The sequence below is a fragment of the Bos indicus x Bos taurus genome, chromosome 3 (assembly GCF_003369695.1).
Source record: "Bos indicus x Bos taurus breed Angus x Brahman F1 hybrid chromosome 3, Bos_hybrid_MaternalHap_v2.0, whole genome shotgun sequence".
Classification (NCBI taxonomy): domain Eukaryota; kingdom Metazoa; phylum Chordata; class Mammalia; order Artiodactyla; family Bovidae; genus Bos; species Bos indicus x Bos taurus.
The window spans coordinates 59,225,578-59,249,356 of record NC_040078.1 but is presented as its reverse complement, the minus strand read 5'-3'; the positions used below and the strand labels follow the sequence as shown (position 1 = coordinate 59,249,356).

Here is a 23,779-nt window from a genome sequence, read left to right as displayed (position 1 = left end):
GAAACCCTGAGGAGGAGATCCTGAGGTCCCCTTCTTACTATGGCAGAATGAAACATACGCTACAGAACAAGAGTGAAGAAATGATGGAGGGCTGGTCCACTACAGAGCAAGGGTGAAGAGATGATGCAGGGTTGGTCAAATGATTTTATTTTCAAGAAAGGAATGACAAAAATATTCATTCTAGCCCCACTAACTAGATTTTGAGATTTGCTGAGACTATAAGACAGAAAAATAATCACATATTAAGTGCAGCCTGGCAAAGATTGTGAATTTAAGACCTGATTATGAAATCAATGGAAGAGAAAATATTCTGTGCCAGGTAAAAACAAGATACCACTCTAATAATATACAAAGAATACGGGAGGAAAAGAGCAGATCTAGCAAAAGAATGTAGAAACCTCTCTCATGATTATAAATTACTGCAGAATGCAGAGTAGGAATGTCTTTTAAAAGATGTTTCTTTCCCATCAACCTTTATAAAACACCACCCATTCCATTAGACTTGAGAATGGAGTGCTAAAAGAGACAGAAAAAGAGGAGGAGGGAAAGTGGTATTTGAAGGAAAGAAAGATATTCGAAGATTCCATTCCAATTATATATTACCCAAGTAGCAAAATTTATTAGAATGACCCTACAGGAGAATACAAGTTTAACCACCTCAGTTTTATTAGGAGAGGCAGGGGAGACCCATCCAAAAAGTAAATGATCAAGTCCCAGAAATATTTTATTAAAAGTGAAATTAGTGATGTAGCCAGCACAGGGTACCAGTAAACCAAGAAAAACCACATGTTGAGCGATCAGGCAAGGCTGGCGGGGGAGGTGGACTTCAAATAGCAGCTGAAATATGAGGGAGAAAAGAGCTCCTCTGTACCTGGAGGAAAAACAAGGCAGGGGCCAGAATCATTGAGTGTGTCCATCTGGCTGGGACATGGGAAGAAACAGGAGATGAAAACCTGTTGGAAAGGCAAGTTGAAGGAGACTATGGAAATCTGTGAATCCCAGGCCAGAGAGTCAAAATTTAGTTCTATGGGAAATATGGTTCCACAGAAGTTTCTGAGAAGAGACACAATAAGAGCATTCTAAGAAAAATTAATCTGACATGCGTATTGAATGGACTGGTAGGCTTGGAGATTAAAAAGGTAGGCATAAGATGAATTCCAGAAGCAGCCTAGTTAACTTATGTGTATTTCTCAAGTGCAAACTCTGAGGCTCTACATCTGGAAAGAAACAATATGAGAAAAAGAGTGCAGACTCTAGAGCCAGACTACCAGGGCTCAAACCCTGACTCTGCCTCTTCCTGGCTGAATATATGCATGCTAAGTTGCTGCAGTCATGTCCAACTCCTCAGGACCCCATGGACTGTAGCCTGCCGGGTTCCTCTGTCCCTGGGATCCTCCAGGCAAGAATACTGAAGTGGGTTGTCATTTCTTACTCCAGGGGATCTTCCTGACCCAGGGATTGAACCTACATCTCCTAAATCTCCTGCATTGGCAGGAGGATTCTTTATCACTAGTGCCATCATGGCAAATAGATGGGGAAACAGTGGAAACAGTGGCTGACTTTATTTTTCTGGGCTCCAAAATCACTGCAGATGGTGATTGCAGCCATGAAATTAAAAGACGCTTACTCCTTGGAGTAACAGGCAAATTTGGCCTTGGAATATGGAATGAAGCAGGGCAAAGACTAATAGAGTTTTGCCAAGAAAATGCACTGGTCATAACAAACACCCTCTTCCAACAACACAAGAGAAGACTCTATACATGGACATCACCAGATGGTCAACACCGAAATCAGATTGACTATATTCTTTGCAGCCAAAGATGGAGAAGCTCTATACAGTCAGCAAAAACAAGACCAGGAGCTGACTGTGGCTCAGACCATGAACTTCTTATTGCCAAATTCAGACTTAAATTGAAGAAAGTAGGGAAAACCACTAGACCATTCAGGTATGACCTAAATCAAATCCCTTATGATTATACAGTAGAAGTGAAAAATAGATTTAAGGGCCTAGATCTGATAGAATGCCTGATGAACTATGGAATGAAGTTCATGACACTCTACAGGAGACAGGGATCAAGACCATCCCCATGGAAAAGAAATGCAAAAAAGCAAAATGGCTGTTTGGGGAGGCCTTACCAATAGCTGTGAAAAGAAGAGAAGTGAAAAGCAAAGGAGAAAAGGAAAGATATAAACATCTGAATGCAGAGTTCCAAAGAATAGCAAGAAGAGATAAGACAGCCTTCTTCAGCGATCAATGCAAAGAAATAGAGGAAAACAACAGAATGGGAAAGACTAGAGATCTCTTCAAGAAAGTCAGAGATACCAAAGGAACACTTCATGCAAAGATGGGCTTGATAAAGGACAGAAATGGTATGGACCTAACAGAAGCAGAAGATATTAAGAAGAGATGGCAAGAATACACAGAAGAACTGTACAAAAAAGATCTTCACGACCCAGATAATTCCGATGGTGTGATCACTGACCTAGAGCCAGACATCCTGGAATGTGAAGTCAAGTGGGCCTTAGAAAGCATCACTACGAACAAAGCTAGTGGAGGTGATAGAATTCCAGTTGAGCTATTCCAAATCCTGAAAGATGATGCTATGAAAGTGCTATGAAAGTGCACTCAACATGCCAGCAAATTTGGAAAACTCAGCAGTGCCCACAGGACTGGAAAAGGTCAGTTTTCATTCCAATCCCAAAGAAAGGCAATGCCAAAGAATGCTCAGACTACCGCACAATTACACTCATCTCACACGCTAGTAAAGGAATGCTCAAAATTCTCCAAGCCAGGCTTCAGCAATATGGGAACCGTGAACTTCCTGATGTTCAAGCTGGTTTTAGAAAAGGCAGAGGAACCGGAGATCAAATTGCCAACATCCGCTGGATCATGGAAAAAGCAAGAGAGTTCCAGAGAAACATCTATTTCTGCTTTATTGACTATGTCAAAGCCTTTGACTGTGTGGATCACAATAAACTGTGGAAAATTCTGAAAGAGATGGGAATACCAGACCACCTGACCTGCCTCTTGAGAAATTTGTATGGAGGTCAGGAAGCAACAGTTATAACTGGACATGGAACAACAGACTGGTTCCAAATAGGAAAAGGAGTACGTCAAGGCTGTATATTGTCACCCTGCTTATTTAACTTCTATGCAGAGTACATCATGAGAAAGGCTGGGCTGGAAGAAGCACAAGCTGGAATCAAGATTGCCGGAGAAATATCAATCACCTCAGATATGCAGATGACACCACCCTTATGGCAGAAAGTGAAAAGGAACTAAAAAGCCTCTTGATGAAAGTGAAAGAGGAGAGTGAAAAAGTTGGCTTAAAGCTCAACATTCAGAAAACGAAGATCATGGCATCCGGTCCCATCACTTCATGGCAAATAGATGGGGAAACAGTGTCAGACTTTATTTTTCTGGGCTCCAAAATCATTGCAGATGGTGACTGCAGCCATGAAATTAAAAGATGCTTACTCCTTGGAAGGAAAGTTATGACCAACCTAGATAACATATTCAAAAGCAGAGACATTACTTTGCCAACAAAGGTTCGTCTAGTCAAGGCTATGGTTTTTCCTGTGGTCATGTATGGATGTGAGAGTTGAACTGTGAAGAAGGCTGAGCGCCGAAGAATTGATGCTTTTGAACTGTGGTGTTGGAGAAGCATCTTGAGAGTCCCTTGGACTGCAAGGAGATCCAACCAGTCCATTCTGAAGGAGATCAGCCCTGGGATTTCTTTGGAAGGAATATGCTAAAGCTGAAACTCCAGTACTTTGGCCACCTCGTGCGAAGAGTTGACTCATTGGAAAAGACTCTGATGGTGGGAGGGATTGGGGGCAAGAGGAGAAGGGGACGACAGAGGATGAGATGGCTGGATGGCATCATTGACTCAATGGACATGAGTCTGGGTGAACTCTGGGAGTTGGTGATGGACAGGGAGGCCTGGCGTGCTGCGATTCATGGGGTCGCAAAGAGTCAGACACGACTGAGCGACTGATCTGATCTGATCTGATCTGACTCCTTGGAAGGAAAGTTATGACCAACCTAGATAGCATATTAAAAAGCAGAGACATTACTTTGTCAACAAAGGTCCATCTAGTCAAGGCTATGGTTTTTTCCAGTGGTCATATATGGATGTGAGAGTTGGACTATAAAGAAAGCTGAGCGCTGTGGTGTTGGAGAAGACTCTTGCGAGTCCCTTGGACTGCAAGGAGATCCAACCAGTCCATCCTAAAGGAGATCAGTCCTGGGTGTTCTTTGGAAGGACTGATGTTTAAGCTGAAACTCCAGTACTTTGGCCACCTGATGTGGAGAGCTGACTCATTTGAAAAGACCCTGATGCTGGGAAAGATTGAGGGCAGGAGGAGAAGGGGATGACAGAGGATGAGATGGTTGGATGGCATCACCAACTCGATGGACATGGGTTTGGGTGGACCCTGGGAGTTAGTGATGGACAGGGAGGCCTGGGGTGCTGCGGTTCATGGAGTCGCAGAGAGTCGGACACGACTGAGGACTGAACTGAGCATCTGGGAAGCCTCTCCTGGCTGAATGGCCACATGCAAATTACTCAACTGTCTCTGGCTCAGTATTCTCATCCATTCAAAGGGAGTAAAAATTGAACCTACCTCATGGAGTCTAGTGAGGCCGAAATGAGCTAACATTCATAAAGCACTTACTGTGCCTACCACATGGAACTGCTGGGCTACGTGTGAGCTGTCAGCAGGTGTAACACATTCCAACTATATTCCCAAGACAGTGCGGAGCATCTTAAGTACTTCATACACATCAATATATTAATTTAACTAACAAGGTAAGAGTCTATGCTGGAGACAAGATAGTGAATACGGCAAATCATAAGGTGATGCAGTTTTGAAGGAAGCATCCATGGAATTCAGTAGCTATCAGGACCAAAAAGGTAAGTCAAAGAGGGTGATGATATTTTATGCCTAGGTGAGTTAGAATATTAATAATATTAATAGATCAAAAACTTGAAAGCTAGTTTGGCAAGAGAAGTAATTGGGGAACAATTAAAATTAACCAAATGGCAAAAGGGAACATTATTTCTTCTTCCAAGTTATACTAACAATGCACTACTTTATAGGCTGCCAAAATTAAAACTTCAAAACCACGAATTAAAATGAAAAAAAATTTCAAAGAAAAAAAATCTAAGCATGTACATTTAAGAGTGACCCTGCCTCTCATCTTTGTTTCTTTGGAAGTAGCTTGCTTACCCTAAAATGTGATGAGCTGGTGCGGCATGTCATGCAGTAACAAGACCTCTTTATGAATAAAGAATAAAGATGCAACTTTCGTTATGGCAGGAACCACCTCTCTCATTTCTAAAGCATATGGAGCTATTTTTAGGAAGCTATTTATTTTTGTGTTCTGGAAATCAAATCTTTAAAAACACTTACACTGATGACAGAATGATTATTTGCTCATGGAGCCTAATATTCCAAATCAGTACTGTTTTTTAAAGGACACATGTTTCAAATGTAATTACATACAGAGAAGCCTTCCTAAAACTGGTTCAGGCCCCAAAACTAGATGACAACTTGGGTGACTGCTGTGATATTGATAATAAAATACTTAACAATTTCAATTTAAGCAAAAAGTCCCAGTGCAGCCTTTATACACTCCTGATATACTCCTAAGTGCCTAAGCAAACACTCCCCCACCTTACTCAGGCCTGCCTGGGGAGGTAGGTGGGGCGTGGGTAAGGTTGAGGAGTGTTTACTTAAGCATTTAGCTTCTGATGAAAACTTAGCATTACTAGCATTCTGTAAATCCAAAATCAAAATGGTCTGAAATGCAGACTTCAAAAGTATATTTAAATAAGATATATTTGAAGAAAGATGAAAGATTTCAAGAACACAGATCACTTTGGGCCAGGCAGCCTTCACCAGCCTTGTGTCTCATTCAGATATAGAAACCCTACCCACTTCAGATCTAACACTATCTATATTTACACAACCCGTGAGAGATGACCTCAGAGCCCCTTACTAAAACAAAGTCGTCATCTAAACTGAACTTCAACCTACCATCTGCCCTCCAGAGTCAACATAATTTTAGAGGTTTATGAACATGAGTGTGTGGCCTTTTCAGGACAAAAGTCAAGTGGCAGAACATGGAAAAACAGTTTCAACTTGGGGGAAGAATAAAAAACAAATAAACTGATAATATCATTTACCTGTGTGGTGACCATGACTATCTTCAAAATCTGCAAACCCATTTTCCATGGAATCTGTTGTCTGGCTCGGAATTTTTCACAAGGGTTCATGAAGTAAAACCTCAGGTCTTCTCTCAGACATTCTTCTTTCACCTCTGAATCAAGATGAGCCATTGTGTCTCTGCAAAGATCAATTTTTAAATACACTGAACAGCCTGAAATGTCCTGAAGAATACTTTCCATTCACATATTTTACCCACTCTTTAAAGCAAAACTCTCTCTAAACAGTGAAATCCTTTTCACTTTAGAAATCTGAAAATGATTCAGGATCCTCTATCACTTGCCTTTACATATAGCTATCCATCTTGTTCCAAATGGCCACTATCAAAATTATAAAAACAGGATTTTATTTGCAAGACTTGTCAATTCCAACATCTTAATATATACCATTCACTCGTTACTAGAGTATGAACAATAACTAAATGGAATACTTTCATGATATTCTAGGTTTGAACTCCCAGAAATTTAGCACAGACTACTAGAATTAAATTGTTACGGAAATAGAGAATCTCTGTTTTGTAACTCTGTTCTGAAAAGACTGTATCTTGCATGATATATCAGTGATTATGGGGGCTTCCCAGATGGCACAGTGGAAAGAATCTGCTTGCCAAGGCAGGAGGTGCAAGAGATGCAGGTTCAATCTCTGGGTCAGAAATATCTGCATCCTTGGAGTAGGAAATGACAACCCATTCCAATATTCTTGCCTGGAAAATTCCATAGAGAGAGGAGCCTGGTGGGCTACAGTGCATGAGGTCACAAAGAGTCCGACATGACTGAGCGATGGAGCCTCAGTAATTATAAGATTTCAAACTATAAATCACTTTAAAGTTAATATATCATCTCTCTATTTATGCCTAGTCAGATATTTCTGGCATCTCATACATTAGAAACATTTTGCTTTTACTATTTCAAGGACTCTGAACTCAGAAATGGGGCACATGACTGAACTGAGGCCAAAGAGAAGCAATGAGATGTGGACACAGGACTGTAATTATAACCAATGGAAGAGATGTAGTCTTTCCACTAAGTAGTCCCTAAAGCGGGCTGTGCAAAACATCCATTGGGAGAACAGAAAACATTAGTACTTCTATTTTAGTCTTCATCTTCAAAACAAAAAAAACTGAGCTCTACTGACAATATATAAAATAACAGTGGTAATATAATAGCATATATTTTATTAATATAAACAAATATATACACATTGGGGATATGTGCTTAACTTTTACTGATGAATGCATAATCAGCAAAGTCTGGGGATCATAGACCTAAAGCATAGACTGAGTCTAGAATTCCTAGAAGCCATTTTAACCATCTCTTCTGGAAGCCATTGTAGGAGAGCTTGCCAAGGAGTGGAGCTAACAAAGAACAGACAAGATTGCCTAATGACAGTGTCTGAGTTCCTGGAGCCAGCTGTGCCTGAAGCCATCCAAGACTTTCAAATTGAGTCAACAAATTTGGGACTTAGGTCTCTTTAAGTTCATTTCTGTTTCTTGAAACAAGAAGTGTCTTGATGGTAAGTTTAATAAATAAATTCTATTAAGTTTAGCCATCATTCAAGCTACTCATTTCTCAGAAAATGTTTATAATTGGGGGTCATTCTTGGGGATCTTTTCACCTGAAATATTGTAATGATATTTTATATTGACTTATGACTTATGTAGCTTGACTAACAAACTTAAAAGAAACTAAAAAAAAAAAAGAGATGCTAAAAAAAAACTATATTAAGAGTTATTTTAAGACTTTTTAAGGCTTATATTCAGTTGCTAATGATTTTCTATTTTTAGGTTGATTTTTAGACCTCCTATTTCCAGAATTCATAGGCCAGGTTATTTTGCTGGAAAGAAGAGAGGAAGAAGGAAGGAAGTTGGGAGGGAGTGGGGGAGGGAAGGAGAGAGGAAGACGGAGAGGAGGGCAGGGACCCACACTGAGAAATGAGGGTCACAACCCAATCCTTCGAGCCTCGTGCCTGGGTGACCCAGGGTCAAACTGTCAGCTTGCTTGGTTCAGGGAACTTCAGACTGGAATTGCCCTCCCTCTCCTGGCAAACACATGTAGACCTCTCTAGATGCTCATCCTGGGACTTGGGGAGCTCCAACAAATAGCTTATAAAGCACATGGACCAACAGGTACTAAGACATACCAGGCCCACGAGGAAACCAAGCAGCACTAAACAGCAACTTAGAAACAGCAGAAGCAGAGCCAAGCACATTAGACTCAGACACAGGTTAAAAAACAACCATGCTTACCACATTCAAAAACACACAGAGGTTAAAATATCTGTAAGAAAATCTTGGGGGAAAAAAAAAAACTTTTAGAAATGAAAAATCAATGACCAAAATGAGTCTCATTTCAAAAGAATAAGAAGACTTTTTAAATGTGTTTTCCCTGCACCTGCTATAGTTATGTCCTGATTCCATCTAACCAAATTACTGAGCACTTGCTGTGCTGAGCGACTGTACTGGGTTCTTAGGACATAAAGATAAATAGGTTCCCTGAAGCTCAGATGTTCAGCATCCAATAGGAGAGACAGACTTGTTAACACAAATGTGTAAGTTATCAATCAGCTCAGCGGATGCTGTACTATATGGAATCTAGAAAAATAGTACTGATGAACTTATTTGCAGGACAGAAATAGAGATGCAGACACAGAGAACAGACTTTGGACACAGCAAGGTAGGAAAGCAGACAGTGGGATGAACTGAGAGAGTAGAATTGAAACATATATTAATACATTACCATGTGTAAAACAGATAGCCAATTGAAGTTGCTCTACAACACAGGGAGCTCAACCCAGTACTTTGTGACAACCTAGAGAGTGGGCTGCCGTCTATGGGGTCGCACAGAGTTGGACACGACTGAAGCGACTTAGCAGCAGCAGCAGCAGAGGGTGGGACGGAGAAGGCAGTGGTGCCCCACTCCAGTACTCTTGCCTGGAAAATCCCATGGACAGAGGAGCCTGGTACGCTGCAGTCCACGGGGTCGCATAGAGTCGGACACGACTGAAATGACTTAGCAGCAGCAGCAGCGGGTAGGATGGGGTGGGGGGTAAGTGGGGGAAGGTTCAAGAAGACATATATGTACTTATGGCTGATTCACATTGTTGTATGGCAGAAGCCAACACAATATTGTAAAGCAATTACCCTCCAATTAAATAATAAATTTTTTCAAAAGAAAAAAAAAATGTATCATGGAAGCAAGGGAGACAGATTCAGAAAGCCAGAGAAGGAATCCCATTACGTGTCCTAAATACATGGAGTGGTAGATGCTACAGGGCTCTCGACAAGAAGCATTGAGGGAGGCATTTCTAAGAATAAGGTGACATCTTAACTGTGCCTGAGAGCCACAGCCTCCAACAGGAAACTTTAGACCCCTGAGAACACGCCTGTGGAAGCCTTGCGGGCTTTAGTATTTACCACCATCACTTCAGTGGCTCCGTGCAGCTAATGTATTCATCCTGATGATTCACAATGTCTTTTCACTTAATAAAATGAAAAGGGCATCTGCAAAGTTGTGATAGCACCCTGAAAATAAGGCCATGGAAACTCCTCCCTAGAACATACCCCCAGTCCCCAGTGTGAGAAACCCTGTACAGGAGGTTGCTTTCTGGAAAACAGTGGTGGAAATACAGGGGCAGTAGGTCAAGTGCTTGGTGAATAGCTGTGAGCCAAGCTCTGCCAGAGACCTTCTCCTGCCTGCCAGGAGCTCAGTCCAGTGGAAGGGAGAAATGTGAAGAGATAAGAGTACAATAAAATGTGTTAAGTGCTCAAACTGAAGTATTCATTGAGGGCCCTGGAACAGACAAAAGGAAATTGATGCACCCCAACTGCTCCAAGAGGCTTCAAGTAATTCTTCCAGCTGCTGGTTTCAATTAATATGGCCACTAAATGTTCAAGAAATGGTATTTGACATTAAAATTAAACTAATAAAACTAATTAAAGAAGATAAGTTTTGGTCAAGAAAAAAAGGGCAAAGTACCAGATAATGATCATGGGGATCACTTGTGGTGTTAAATTATTCACACTCCTGTATCCTTCCCGACATTTTTCACTGAGGTAGACAATAGGGCTTCCCTGATGGTTCAGCAGTAAAGAATCTGCCTGCCAGTGAAGGAGATGTGGGTTCAATCCCTGGGGAGGGGAAGATACCCTGGGCAAGGAAATACAACCCACTGCAATATTCTTGCCTGAAAAATCCTATGGATAGAGGAGGCTGGTTGGACACGACAGAGCAACTGAACACACGTTTAGAGAATAACTGCAGTACTCCTAGCACTAAGGAAAAGAAAAAGAAAAATGAAAAGGGCAGCATGGAAACCTTTCCCCTCAAGCATACAGGAGCCAACAGCTGAAATACAGGATGTGCACAGAATGTACACTGGTAGAGACACATGTATGCTTAGTTGCTCAGTCATGTCCCACTCTTTGCGACCCTGCCAGGCTCCTCTGTCCATGGGATTCTCCAGGCAAGAATACTGGAGTGAGTTGCCATTTCCTCCTCCAGATGGTCTTCCTGACTCAGGGATTGAACCCATGTCTTCTGCATCTCTTGCATTGGCAGGGGGATTCTTTACTACTGAGCCACCTGGAAGCTAGTATTAGTCAAATATGATCAACTAATGACAGAATGATAGAAATACAGAAAAGAATATTAATGATACTTAGGTTAAAAAATTCTGGTATCTCAAGGAAAATGCAAATGTGTAAGCTTTCTAAACTCTACATTTCTGAAGGTTCTTTCTTGACCTATTCTTCTAAATTTGTGGATTTTCCCTAGTTCTCCCAGTAGGTGAAGGGTTTTACACAAAGGGCATGCATATGACCATATTTTAAGGCAATCATATGACCAAGGGCAATTCCAACTTTAGCAAATCAACAGCCAAAAGAGTTGATGGAAGCTTGAAGTTTTGAAAAATAACAAAACAGAACAAATTATCAGCAATTTTTAACCTTGCTAGGATCGTAAACCCCCAAGGAACCTGTGAAGGTTTTTGACCTTTGCCTTGGAAAAATACACATATCAGTTTCAGTGATGGTACCTTGTTCCCATGAGCACAATTTGCTCAGTAAATATGCTAACCAGCTCAGACTGCTACTTCTTTTCAGCTTGTAAGGCCCTTGCTGCTGCTATTGCTGCTAAGTCACTTCAGTCATGTCCGACTCTGTGCGACTCCATAGACGGCAGCCCATCAGGCTCCCTCGTCCCTGGGATTCTCCAGGCAAGAACACTGGAGTGGGTTGTCATTTCCTTCTCCTATGCATGAAAGTGAAAAGTGAAAGTGAAGTCTCTCAGTCATGTCCAACTCTTCGAGACCCCATGGACTGCAGCCTACCAGGCTCCTCCGTCCATGGGATTTTCCAGGCAAGAGTACTGGAGTGGAGTGCCACCGCCTTCTCTGTGTAAGGCCCTCGCCCTACTCAAAAAGAGATATGAAAGCTTGTTTTCTACTGCAGTGACCTCCAAAGTGGGGTGTAAACACGCAAGGAAGGTATGCAAGACTGTCCACTGGGATAACAGTGGAGAAGACAGGGCTAGGGCTTCTAAGTGTATTAACCAAGCGAAGAGAAGTTAAGATTTACAAGTTTCAGTGTATGAATTATACACTTAAGATACCCTCACATGGGCAGAAAGTCAGATGCATGTATTTCACTTAAGTACACGAGGCAATATGGGGGGAGAGTGCAGGTTCCCAGAGCAGGTGGCGCCCTAAATTGGTTACAGCACATTCCCACCACTTAGGGTTTATATGAGCCCACTTAAGCATTTGTTGGAGTATATTATCCACTTTAGTTAATTCTCATAAAATGAGCAAGGGAATAAAGATTCTTGCAAAACATCAGACTCCTTGTAAAACTAATGTAAATCTAAATTTACATCAAGAAAATGGGAGAGCTAACATTTCCCTAACACAACATTGGTTAGCCATGAGTTTAAAAAAAGATGAAATGAAAATCTGATCTGAAAAAAAGTTGGGAAATAAATAGATTTATCAAGAGAGTATTTAAAATGCTAACAAAATCTACTATTGTTACGTGATGAACCTGGCCCTAAGTGTATATATTGTACCCTAAGACATTATATAATGATGTTGTGAATGATAATCATACCATAAAGTCACTACACTTAGCAATTCTTTTTAACACCCTCATCAGTCGCATCCCTTAAAATGCTCGTTTTACCTGTCTTATAGTATATATGGTTTTCAGTTCAGTTCAGTTGAGTCGCTCAGTGGTGTCCAACTCTTTGCAGCCCCATGGACTGCAGTACTCTACGCTTCCCTGTCCATTACTAACTCCTGGATTTTATTCAAACTCATGTCCATTGAGCCAATGATATCATCAACCATCTCATTCTCTGTCATCGCCTTCTCCTCCCACCTTCAATCTTTCCCAGGATCAGGGTCTTTTCAAATGAGTCAGTTCTTCACATCAGCTGGCCAAAGTATTGGAGTTTCAGCTTCAGCACCAGTCCTTTCAATGAATATTCAGAACCGATTTCTTTTAGGATTGATTGGTTGGATCTCCTTGCAGTCCAAGGGACTCTCAAGAGTTTTACATACAATATATAAGTAAATATCCATTCAGATAGAGTAGATGTTCTTTTAACTGATGGGGATAAGTTATCAAAAATATTTGGGAGGATTTCTTGAGCGTTTCAGAATTGCAGCCCCACTGAGATGTGGTTGCTCTTTTGTTATTCCAGCTGATGTTGAGAGAAATTGATGTTTATTCCTCTGGCTCCAACAAATAAATGGAAAATAACACTGACAGGCAACCTTCTCTTATCATATCTATATAGATATCATGTATCATGCAGCAGTACGAGAAGAATGTTTTTGCTAACTCACAACTAGTACCTCCTAGTCACAGAGGATAGGGCAGGGGAAGTAGGGTGAACCAGTTTCCAAATCTATCCTTCTTCCTGCATCCTCATAACAGTGAACAATACTACCAGGCTGCCTTCCAGGAACTGACTTCTCTGTAGCTCATTTCCCAAGTCTATCCTTCTTCCTGCATCCCCTTCACAGTGAAGAGTACTACCAGGATTCCCTCGAGGAACTGACATCTGGGTAGCTCTCCAGGATCTGGTCCCAGTCATTTCCCCCCTCAACTTAATTGTGTACATAATTTTAAATGGACTACAATGAACCCCATTCCTGGTTCTGCCCCTTAGGGACAACCACTTTTATTTGGGTTTTTGTTGTTTCTATTTACTTTAATATTTCTAAATAATATTATTCCATAATTCTTTTCTCTTTGGGATATTATCAACTTATATCCTACTGAGGGAAATAAGGATATAGCTCTTATAGTTGCCCCCCACCAGGCAACATACATAGTTTACCTCCCCACTCATCTTCCTAACAAAGTTTTGATAAAAATTTTGGATAAATTAATATTCAGAACGTATGAAGTGAGTATGCAAATACTCTTTAGAGTGGAGCCATCAGTACACTGGGATTTTACATTCTCACTTACAAAATTTTCTTTCTGGAGTTAACTGCCTTTTCCCTCATTTGCTTAGTTTTCCACATACCAACCAGGGCTTTAGCATCAAACTCTGATGAATCTGCCAGCTCCTTTTCAGTACAGTCAGCCAAGCTGGGCATCCTGTCAACTCTCTTCTCCAGAGATATCATTCCTGTCACCCTCATCCTCCTATTCCAACTACGTGTGTTTTAGTTGCTCAGTCGTGTCCGACTCTTTGCAATGCCATGGACTGGGGCCCACCAGGCTCCTCTGTCCATGGGATTCTCCAGGTAAGAATACTGGAGCGGGTTGTCATTTCCTTCTCCAGGGGATCTTCCCAACCAAGGAATCGAACCCAGGTGTCCTTCACTGCAGGCAAAGTCTGAGCCACCAGGGAAACCCTCCAGCTACATGGGTTGCTTTCTAACCCCTTTTCAGGGGCCATCAATTTGGAAATTTCCTTTGCCTCCTTCCCAAATTGGATTCCACATTTCCTGGATTCCATCTCCACCTCTTTCTTTACCCCTTCATTTTTGTGGAGAGCAGCCTTCAATCCCTTCCTGTGTGAGGAAGTCTGAGATCCCCCAGGACAGACACTGTTTGTTGCCATCCACTCTCTATTCATTCCTCCCCTCTTCCTGATTTTGAGGGCAGGAATGCACGTATACCAAGGACAGAATAATTCAGTATCAGAGCTAGATTATTGTTTCCACACCTGGTTGCACACCACGTCACCTGGGGCACCTCAGAAGTACGATACCCCGCTTCTCCCCTCAGAGATTCTGGCCTGATTGGTGTGGATGCAGCCTGCACACTGGGGCTTTTAAAAAGCTCCCCAAGTGATTCTAATGTGCACCCAGTTTGAACTCCTTACCTTAGAGATTACCTGTTCATATTTCTTCATTTCACAAACAAGGCAACTAACGTGCCCAGGGGCTGCAATTTGCCCTCAGCTATAAAAATCCAATTTAGAATAAGAATCGGATCCAAGAATACCATAAGAATCCTTGTCCAGTGTTCCTTCTTGATCCCTGAATTAGTATTTCTTAAAGAGCAATGGCCTATAAGATGGTCAGGAATGAAGGGGGAAAATGGCATATTCAAATAAACTAATGTTTCCAACATAATTTCTCCTATTTAAAAGTGTGACAATTTGGCAGACCACAGCACCCTATGCCATAAATTTAGGAAACTTCTAAATGGTCATGTTATTGAAATGAGAAGGAAAAAACAAATAAAGACACGTGATGGAATGAACCCAGCATTTAATGTTGTCGAGGTACTTTTTTGCTTCATATTCTCTAGAGCAAACACTGGGTCTCCATTCTGGACCCGCTCAGAGGGAACCATCTCCTGCTGCAGATTCCATGGCCACTTCTCAGGCCTCAGCTTGGTGGCTCAGCAGCACTCGATCCAGCTGAACACCTGGAACAACCTCATCTCTCCACTTCTAGGACATCCCACTGCCCTAGTTTTCTCCCTCCCTTACTCAGCTTCTCTTTGTCTCCTTTACTGGCTTCTCTTCCTTCTGACTTCCAGATGCCAGAGTGCCTCATCAGGACACACAGCCCAGAGCTCCTCTATCCTCTCTTCCAGAAGAGTTCATGGAGTCCTGTGGCTTTAAATATTATCTACACGATGTGGACTTTCACATTCGCATCTCCAGCAAATGTCTCTCTCAAACAGGCTCCCTTAGCCAAGCTCTTCCTTGAAACTCCACCCACATGACTAATAGGTTCCTCCACCCTCTTCTCTGCACATGTGCTCAACACCATGATTACATCCATGCATCCAGATGTCTCAGCTGCAAACCCTCATTCTGTCAGTGGTCCTCCACATTGGCTGCACAATCATCATCTGGGGATTTTTTAAAGGTTTCAGTGCCAAGACATTCTGATTTAATTGGTGACCAGGTATAAGCCAGGTGGAGCTAGTGGTAAAGAACCCACCTGCTAGTGCAGGAGACGTAAGGGATGCAGGTTCAATCCCTGGGTTGGGAACATCCCCTGGAGGAGAGTATGGCAACTCACTCCAGTATTCTTGCCTGGAGAATCCCATCCACAGAGGAGCCCAGTGGGTTACAGTCCATAGGGTCGCAAAGAGTTGGACACGAATGAAGCAACTTGGCACACCCACAGGTATAAACTGGGCATAGAGATTTTGATAAGCTTTCCAGGCAATTCTAACATGCAGCAAAATACAGGAACTTTTGCTGCAGAATCACGCTTTGATTTTTCCTCTTCTTCAACCCTCACACCTACTTGAGCAAGTCTTCCTTCAAAACACAACGTGGAGTGGCTCCCTTCTCTCTACACCCACTGCAGACTCCCTGGTCCCAGCATCATCATCCCTCACCATAAAACTATGCCAGTTTCCCAATTTTCCACGTAGTAGCCAGAGGAGGAAGTCTAAAAGTGTAAGGCAGACATCACTCCTCTACCCTGTAGTGGCTTCCCCCTGCTCTCAGACTGAAATCCAGCCCTCCTGCCATGGCCTAAAAGTTCCCTGCCCATTCCTTCCCATACCCTGTCTTCCCCTTCCTCGCCACCCCACTAGACCTCCCTCCCAGCTCTGGGCATGTGCACTTGCCACTTCACCTACCCTTCTGCCATCCCCTCGACTCGCCACACATCCAGATTCTTCTCACCTTCACTTCTTAGCTCAAGCGACACCTCTTCAGAGTGGGCTCCTTGATCACTTTGTTAAAATAGGACTTCTCCACAGCCTCTCTCATCAGTTAATTTCCTTCATAACTGACTTTGAAATCTTTGTTTTGGTCTTCCCTACAAGAGAACTTCATAAAGACCCAGTCTTGCTTATGACTATATTCCCAGAATACCGCAGAGTAGGTAACACATGATTGATGCTCAGTGAATATTTTTTGGAAAAAAGAAATGAGTCAGTGAAAAAGATGACAATCCTAATTGTGTGAACTTTTCCTTGGCCAGCACCCATTAAGATCAAATAATAATAACAATAATAAAATAACAACAAATAGAAAATCTAAAATCATTGATACAAAAAATTAAATTTAAAATATACTGAAAATATCTTAGCCAAGATATATTAGAGGGTTTTAGGTAGTTTAGTTGCTTGGTTTGCTGATAAAAAACTTATTTTGTTTCAATTAATATTCCTAAAGTCTGTCCAAAATGAATTATTCAATGAATTGTTTTGAAAATTTGTGATCCACTGGGGAGAGAGAAAGCTAGAGTCCTCCCTCAAACCAAATGCAAAAATAAAACTTAGGCACATTTTAAAAATAAAGTTGATAGAACCATAAGATAGAATTTTTTAAAATATAATTTAACATGCCTCTCTAAGTATGAGAAAGTTCAGAAGCCAATGAAAATAACTGACAGATCTTAACACAAAAAGTTATGACTTTAAGAAATTAAAAAGACTAGGGGGAAAAAATGTCTACATTATATTTAAACAGGCAAAAGCTTACTATCCGTTACCTGTAGAGAGCTCCAGATTATTAATAAGGGAAGGTCAACTCAACATTTATCCTGTTACATATAAGGGATTGGAACAAGCCAATGGTCATTTAACAACAAACTTACTAACAGTCACAATGGTTAAAATCTATCTTCAATTTTATTTATCAATAACACACCCACACAAACCATCTATTGAAAGGAAATGTAAAGAAGGACACTTGGCAGTAGAAGAGAATGAGATCAGAAGAGTGTCTGTGATCTTGGAATTAAAACTCTATGGATTTAGATCACAAATGTTTAAATAACTAGTCAAAAACACGGTTACAAAAAACGTTCACTGCAAACCTCTTTGTAACTCTGTATTGACTTAAAGATGTCTATGACATACTGTTAGATTTCTTCAAAGTTACAAAATAAACATATTGAGATCCCATTTTTCCAAAAATGTGGACATTTATTGCTATATGTAGACATTTAAAAAGTCTAAAAGTGCATAAACCAGAAAAAAATTTTTTAGTAATCTCTGTGAAGTAGTATCATAGGTAATATTAATTTTCTTCTTTAAGTTTTCCATATTTTCTTGATTTGGGGTGATTAACATGAATTCTCGAGTTATCATTCTGAGTTAAAATAAGCTATTTCACAGAGCCTAATAACACATATCAGATAATCCAATATTTCCCTGTCCTTAGCTTGTGAGCAGTGGATAGGAGGAGGAGAATCAGGGGAAGTAAATGCAGACTAAAATTCGGGGTTTCTACAGCAATGATCATGCTGACCCTAGGGTGAATGTCCTAGGAGATCTGGCAGATAGAAGATTTTAACCCAATCCCAAACTTCCACATGGGTTTTGTTTGTTTGTTTATTTTTTGACTCTAGTTCCTATAATGAACTTATTTTCTCAAGATTTGCTAAGCTCAGAAGAGAGAAAAAGAGAAAGATGTCCAGATAGCTCAGGCTCTAGGGTAGCTGGACCCCAATTAAAGTAAGTTTAAAAAAAAAAGTCAAAGAAAGAAACCATAGTTACCTTCTCACCACAGCACTCAAAACAAAAATGACTTGGTCATTCTAATTCTGAGAAATACCCGGAAAAAAGACTAGGGGCTTTTCGTTTTCCTGTCACCCATAAAAGATGAGCATGCTACAACTTTCAGGAATTTCCCTAAAGACAACTGTGCCACCAAGTTCCCATAAAATCATCTCCCATCATTACTTTGCTGCCTCAGGTCAGCAGGAAAGCAGAACTAGGGCTTGGCGTTTTCAAAATGCTCGTTCTGAACATGTATTCTGAAAACACAGCCTGAAGAATCAGCTCTCCATGTCAGAGAGAAAAGCAAAGCAAAACTCCATTTCTAAGCAAAGAAAGTGAAAGTGAAGTCGCTCAGTCGACTCTTTGCGACCCCATGGACTGTAGCCTACCAGGCTCCTCAGTCCATGGAACTTTCCAGGCAAGAATCCTGAAGTGGGTTGCCATTTCCTTCTCCAGTGGATCTTCCCAACCCAGGGATCGAACCCAGGCCTCCTGCACTGCAGGCAGACGCTTTACCGTCTGAGCCACCACAGGGTTCCAAATGCAATGAAAGTTGGAAAAGATGACTGCAATTACACTATTGCCTACATTTTGGTTTCTCTAACATTTTCAGTAAGTGCTTGATATAACAGGGTCATGCTGATGACTCTCCCTAAGGAGAAGGAACATTAAAAGAAGTAATAAAGTTATAACTAAAGTTATAATTGGGCTTCCTTGGGGCTCAGAAGTAAAGAATCCGCCTGCCAACACAGGAGGCACAGGTTTGATCCCTGGGCTGGGAAGATCCCCTGGAGAAGGAAATGGCAAGCCACTCTAGTATTCTCGCCTGGGAAATCCTGTGGACAGAGGAATCTGTTGGGCTACAGCCCATGGGGTCACAAAGAGTCGGACACAACGACTAAACAGCAACAACAACAAAATTATAATTTACCATTTTTCCTCAAACAATGGGATGAGTTTACCTTATCTTTGGACAAGCCCACCTCAGTGCCAGTTGAGGAGACCCTAGATTCATGCTCTCTCTAGCAACTCCCTCTAGTTGCTATAGGTGATAGGATTTGTTTTTTTTTTAAGCCCACCCTTTAAACTGTGGGTCTTCTGGAATTATACCGAGGACAATTTTCCGGAGTCTTTAGCCTCACTAGTCACTAACTCTTATATGATAAATGTTTTAGGCTAAAATCACTAGATGTATTCAAGGGGAGATAACAAAACACAAGCTTCAAAGGAGAAAAAAGGAAGCAGTCTTCCCAGCTGAGGGGGAATAAATATCTATGGGCAACATATCCTCAAAGCTCTCCTCACACAGGGAAAAGGAGGTGGAGCCAAAGCTCAGAACCGAGTAAAAGCTCAGCTGGAGGCAGGCTGGGGAAAGTGGGAAGGAAAAACCCTGGGTGACTGCCAAAGCAAACAAATAGGTAAACAAACCAAAACATGGCTTTACACATTTGGTACTGAGAAGAATATTGCAGTTTGATAAAGAAAATGAAGTCTGGAAATACAATTACTTATCTCTATGAAGCTCAGAACACATGATGTAAGAACTCACTGAAGGGTGATCTCATTCTTAGGAACAGACACGTAGGGCTTGGACTCCAAGCCTCAGCTAAAGAGAGCAGCCCAGTCTCAAAGAAGATTCCACTTTCAACTTTCAGAGCCAAAAGGGTTTTCTTTGGCCACTAGAAAAATTGTAGCCACAAGAACCGACCTGTTTTTGCACTAAGTTTCAAGAATTATCTTATTCTAGGTTTCACTTCACGGATAGAGACATAGTCAAAGAGATTAGCTGACATATATGATCACCCCTGACTTTCAGTTCTGTATTCTCTGCCACTTTGTACATTACTTGTCTCCCCATTCTTCCTACTTGCTTCATTAAGACATTTCACATGTATCATCTTACTGTTAAAAACATTTTTGATATGCCCCTCCTTGGGAGAAAAGGAGGAGGATGTGGCCTCCTCAAACACTTCATCAGGATTTACCAGCTTTTATGTGCAGGAGAAATTTGCACTATTATGATGGCCTCTGCATGAAAATGGTCAGCAGATGTGTGGGAAATGTGCCTGTTTTTAAAGGGTTCAAACCACAGGGTCTGATTTATGGCAGGTTTACTAAAGTGGGCTTCCCCAATGGCTCAGAAGGTAAAGAATCCACATGCAATGCAGGAGATGCAGAAGACTCGGGTTCAATCCCTGGAATGAGAAGATCCCCCCCAAGGATAAAATGGCAACCCCCTCCAGTATTTTTGCCTGAAAAATCCCATGGACACAGGAGCCTGGCAAGCCACAGTCCAAAGGGTAACAAAGAATTGGACATGACTGGGCGAATGAGCACAATTCTAAAGTAGAAACAAGAGTTCACAGTAATGGGAGTTTAACTTCTCTTAACGTATGAAGAGGAAGATGAGCTAAAACCTCAATCAGAAGGAGATACCAGGTTCCCCCAAACTTGTGCTATGTGGTTAGTGAATCACAGAGATGAGCATCTCTGTGGACACACACTTCTGACGTGCAAAGTTCACACCCCACCTCTTCAAGAACCAGATAGTTAATCCCCTCAACATAACACATCAGAATTTGCATCCTAACATCCATAGACAGCCTTTCCTACCTCTTTCTTATTGACTGCACCTTCCATTCTGTTTGAGATGAAACCAAATCCTCTGTGCCACTGGTACTGCACAACCAGACATATGTATATTTCAAATTAGAATCCCTTCAAAACCTATTTATGTGTGCACCCAAGTATGTGTTCTCTAAGAATGGGACTTTCTGAAGATACTCACTGGACATGAGAAAACCATTTAATTCCTGAAGGAAATATGCTAAGAAAAAAACTAAAGTGAACTTAAGAAATAAAGATTATACACAACATACCCATCATAAGCACAAGTCTGTTCATCGGCTCAGGCAAAAGATAGTAAATAAACCCAGGATCAACTTGCTCCCTACGTTTACAACAGGGATTTTAGGGCTATGGTAGATGGAAGCAGTGTTTAATTTCTATCTGCTTTATTAAAAATAAACAGCATTAAGAGAGATAGTTTATAAATTACATGTGTGCATGCGAAGTTGCTTTAGTTGTGTCCAACCGTTTGTGAACCTGTGGACTGTAGCCCACCAGACTCCTCTGTCCATGGGGATTCTTCTCAAGAATACTGGAGTGGGTTGCCATGCCCTCCTCCAGGAGATCCTCCCAACCCAGGGAACAAACCTACCATTTTCTACATTGGCAGGCCAGTTCTTAACCGCTAGTACCACCTCGGAAGCCCCTATAAATTACGTGATACTCAGTTATTTCGATGTGGCATTCACGGGTATCAAATTGTCAAGAAAAGCTGCACCAAAATTTTGTCATCTACTTCAAAATTGGTCTGTCAAAGTCTAAAAAAATACATACCAGAGTTACTTGGAATTAGGTAAATACGTATCTGGACAGCGACCAGAAATGAAGTAAATCCTTCCCACGAATTCTGGCTTTCCTTGCTAGCATTAAGTTCATTTGTAATAATATGGAGAGCGCCACGCAGGACAGTCAGGAATGTCTCCGCACTATTTCAAGAAAATTTAACAACCTACCACTGTATTTGTTTTGCGATCATTAAAAGGGGAGCGAAGGCCTGTTTGTCCGCACCTCCCAGGCTCAGCTGCACGGCTGGGTGGTTGGAACTCTGACCGAGAAGGTGGGGCCCCCTGGCAGAGCCACGGGTCTGAACTGTACGCCTTTTCATACAGGCAGAGGAACTGGGGTTAACCACACTGTAACCCTCCCACCTGAGGAAAAGGCCTGTTTGTTCCGGAAGGCAAAGCCCAGCCTGGTTTAACTAACTGCAAGCAGTCTATAAGCAAGGCAGCAAGAAAGCTCTAGTCTAGAACAGGAAAGTCATCTACTTGATGAGGATTTCTTCAGAGTCCAGTATCTAGAAACACACAGCTCAGGCGCCTCATCTGACGGTTAACCTGGAAACACCTGATCTTTCCTCTGGCTTTCTGACCTGGGGAAAAGGATAGGGCTGCCCGCCCATGCCTGCACCTTCAAAACTTTCCACTGTTCTCGGGGTTTGGAGTAGGCGAAATAGTTCAATGCACGCATTTCGGCTTTGCGGAACCGCCTCCGCTGAAGTCAGATCCGCTCCTAGGGGGCCCCCTCCGTTTAGCCCCTCTCTCTTACTCTTCCACCAGCTGCCCGGTGCGCGCGGACCCGGGTCGGAGAGCAGGCACACGGAGTCGCGGGGTCGCTTGGGCGGCTCTGGCGGCTGGGAGCCAGGCTGGTCGGCGTACGCCTTGAGGAGAGGGGCGCGTGGCCAGGCGTCCCGCCCCGCCGCGAATCCCCACCTCCGCCAGGTCTCCAAGCTCCAGGCTGGAGCACGTCCGAAGAGCGTCTCAACTTGGTGTCCTGGAGCACTTTTTCCGCGCCAGCCGGCCTCCGAGCCCCGGAGCAGAGGTGCGAGCTCCAGGAGACGCAAGGAGGAGAGCAGCCCGGGGAAGGGTGTCTGTGGGCCTCCCGAAGAGCGACCGCAGGATGGAGGGGGGACCCCACGGCGATCGCCCCCAGGGTACTGACCTGCACTGGGGCCCCTGGGATGGACCTGAGGCCCTGCTCCACGCCGGCAGGTCCAGCGCCTCCACGTCGCGAGCCATGGTGCTGCCCGGAGCGGCGGGAGAAGGAGGCTTCCTGAGTGGCTGGCCGGGCTGTAGTGCGGAGAAGCACCTTCAAAAGCGGCGCGGGCGGTGGAACGCTGGGCAGCCGCCGCGCCCTCCACACCGCCCCCGGGCGGCTGGGCTGCTCACTCCCTGCCCTCCGGGGCGCCTGACTCTATTCTTCCTTGATTTCTGCATTCTTTTGATTCTGTCATCCGTCCTTTGACCATTTTAAAAGTCATTTGTATTTTGATGCGTTCAAGACCAGGGACACTTTCAACGAATGCCAAGCCCAGAGCTGAGCACTGAGGACCCCCAGATAAGACCACGTGCTGGTCTGCATCCACTGTTGCTCTGCCCTCCCAGAGCTTCTAAGGAGGACGCCTGTTGGAAACGGGACATGAATCTTGGAAAGGAGGGTCACGGTTACTTACCCAAATGCCACTTTCAGCTGAGGGTTATATTGACTTGGAAGTCCCAACCGGCCAATAGCTTCTTTTCCAAGGGACCCTATTCCTATTGGTAGCCACAGGAGCAGCAAAGTCCGAGAGGTCCAGGCTGTTCAAATTCGTGACTGCTTAAAAGGTCTTTGGGTTTACCTCGGGCAAAGAATATTCTGCCAATATGCATCTCCAGATAGAAGCAGTTGCAAGTATGTAATATATATAAAGGGTCTCTCTGGTGGCTCAGCCGTAAAGAATCTGCCTGCAGTGCAAGAGAGGCAGGTTTGATCCCTGGATGGGGAAGATCCCCTGGAGAAGGAAATGGTAACCTACTCCAGTATTCTTGCCAGGAAATCCCATGGACAAGGAGCCTGGTGGACTACAGTCCATAGGGTTGCAGAGTCAGACACAACTGAAGCAACTGAACACATATAACATATATAAAAGGATACATAATTTACCCCCTTGTCCACAGAAAGAAAAGAACAGGACTCAAAAGTTGGGAGTTAAATTTTGTTTGAGGA

General features: G+C 42.7%; 1 protein-coding gene across 4 annotated transcripts in view; it reads right to left on the bottom strand.

The window, feature by feature from the left end:
- Positions 1–23,531, bottom strand: part of MCOLN2 (mucolipin 2) — a 65,153-nt gene extending 41,622 nt beyond the window's left edge. The window contains exons 1-2 of one of the 4 annotated variants that reach the window (XM_027536691.1): positions 23,247–23,531; positions 6,192–6,351 (exon numbers count right to left, since the gene is read on the bottom strand). In XM_027536691.1, the coding sequence (XP_027392492.1) occupies positions 6,192–6,344 (153 nt within the window). In that variant the 5' untranslated portion in view covers positions 6,345–6,351; positions 23,247–23,531. The other 3 variants (XM_027536689.1, XM_027536692.1, XM_027536690.1) reach the window with 3 other exon arrangements.
- Positions 23,532–23,779: the final 248 nt, after the last annotated feature.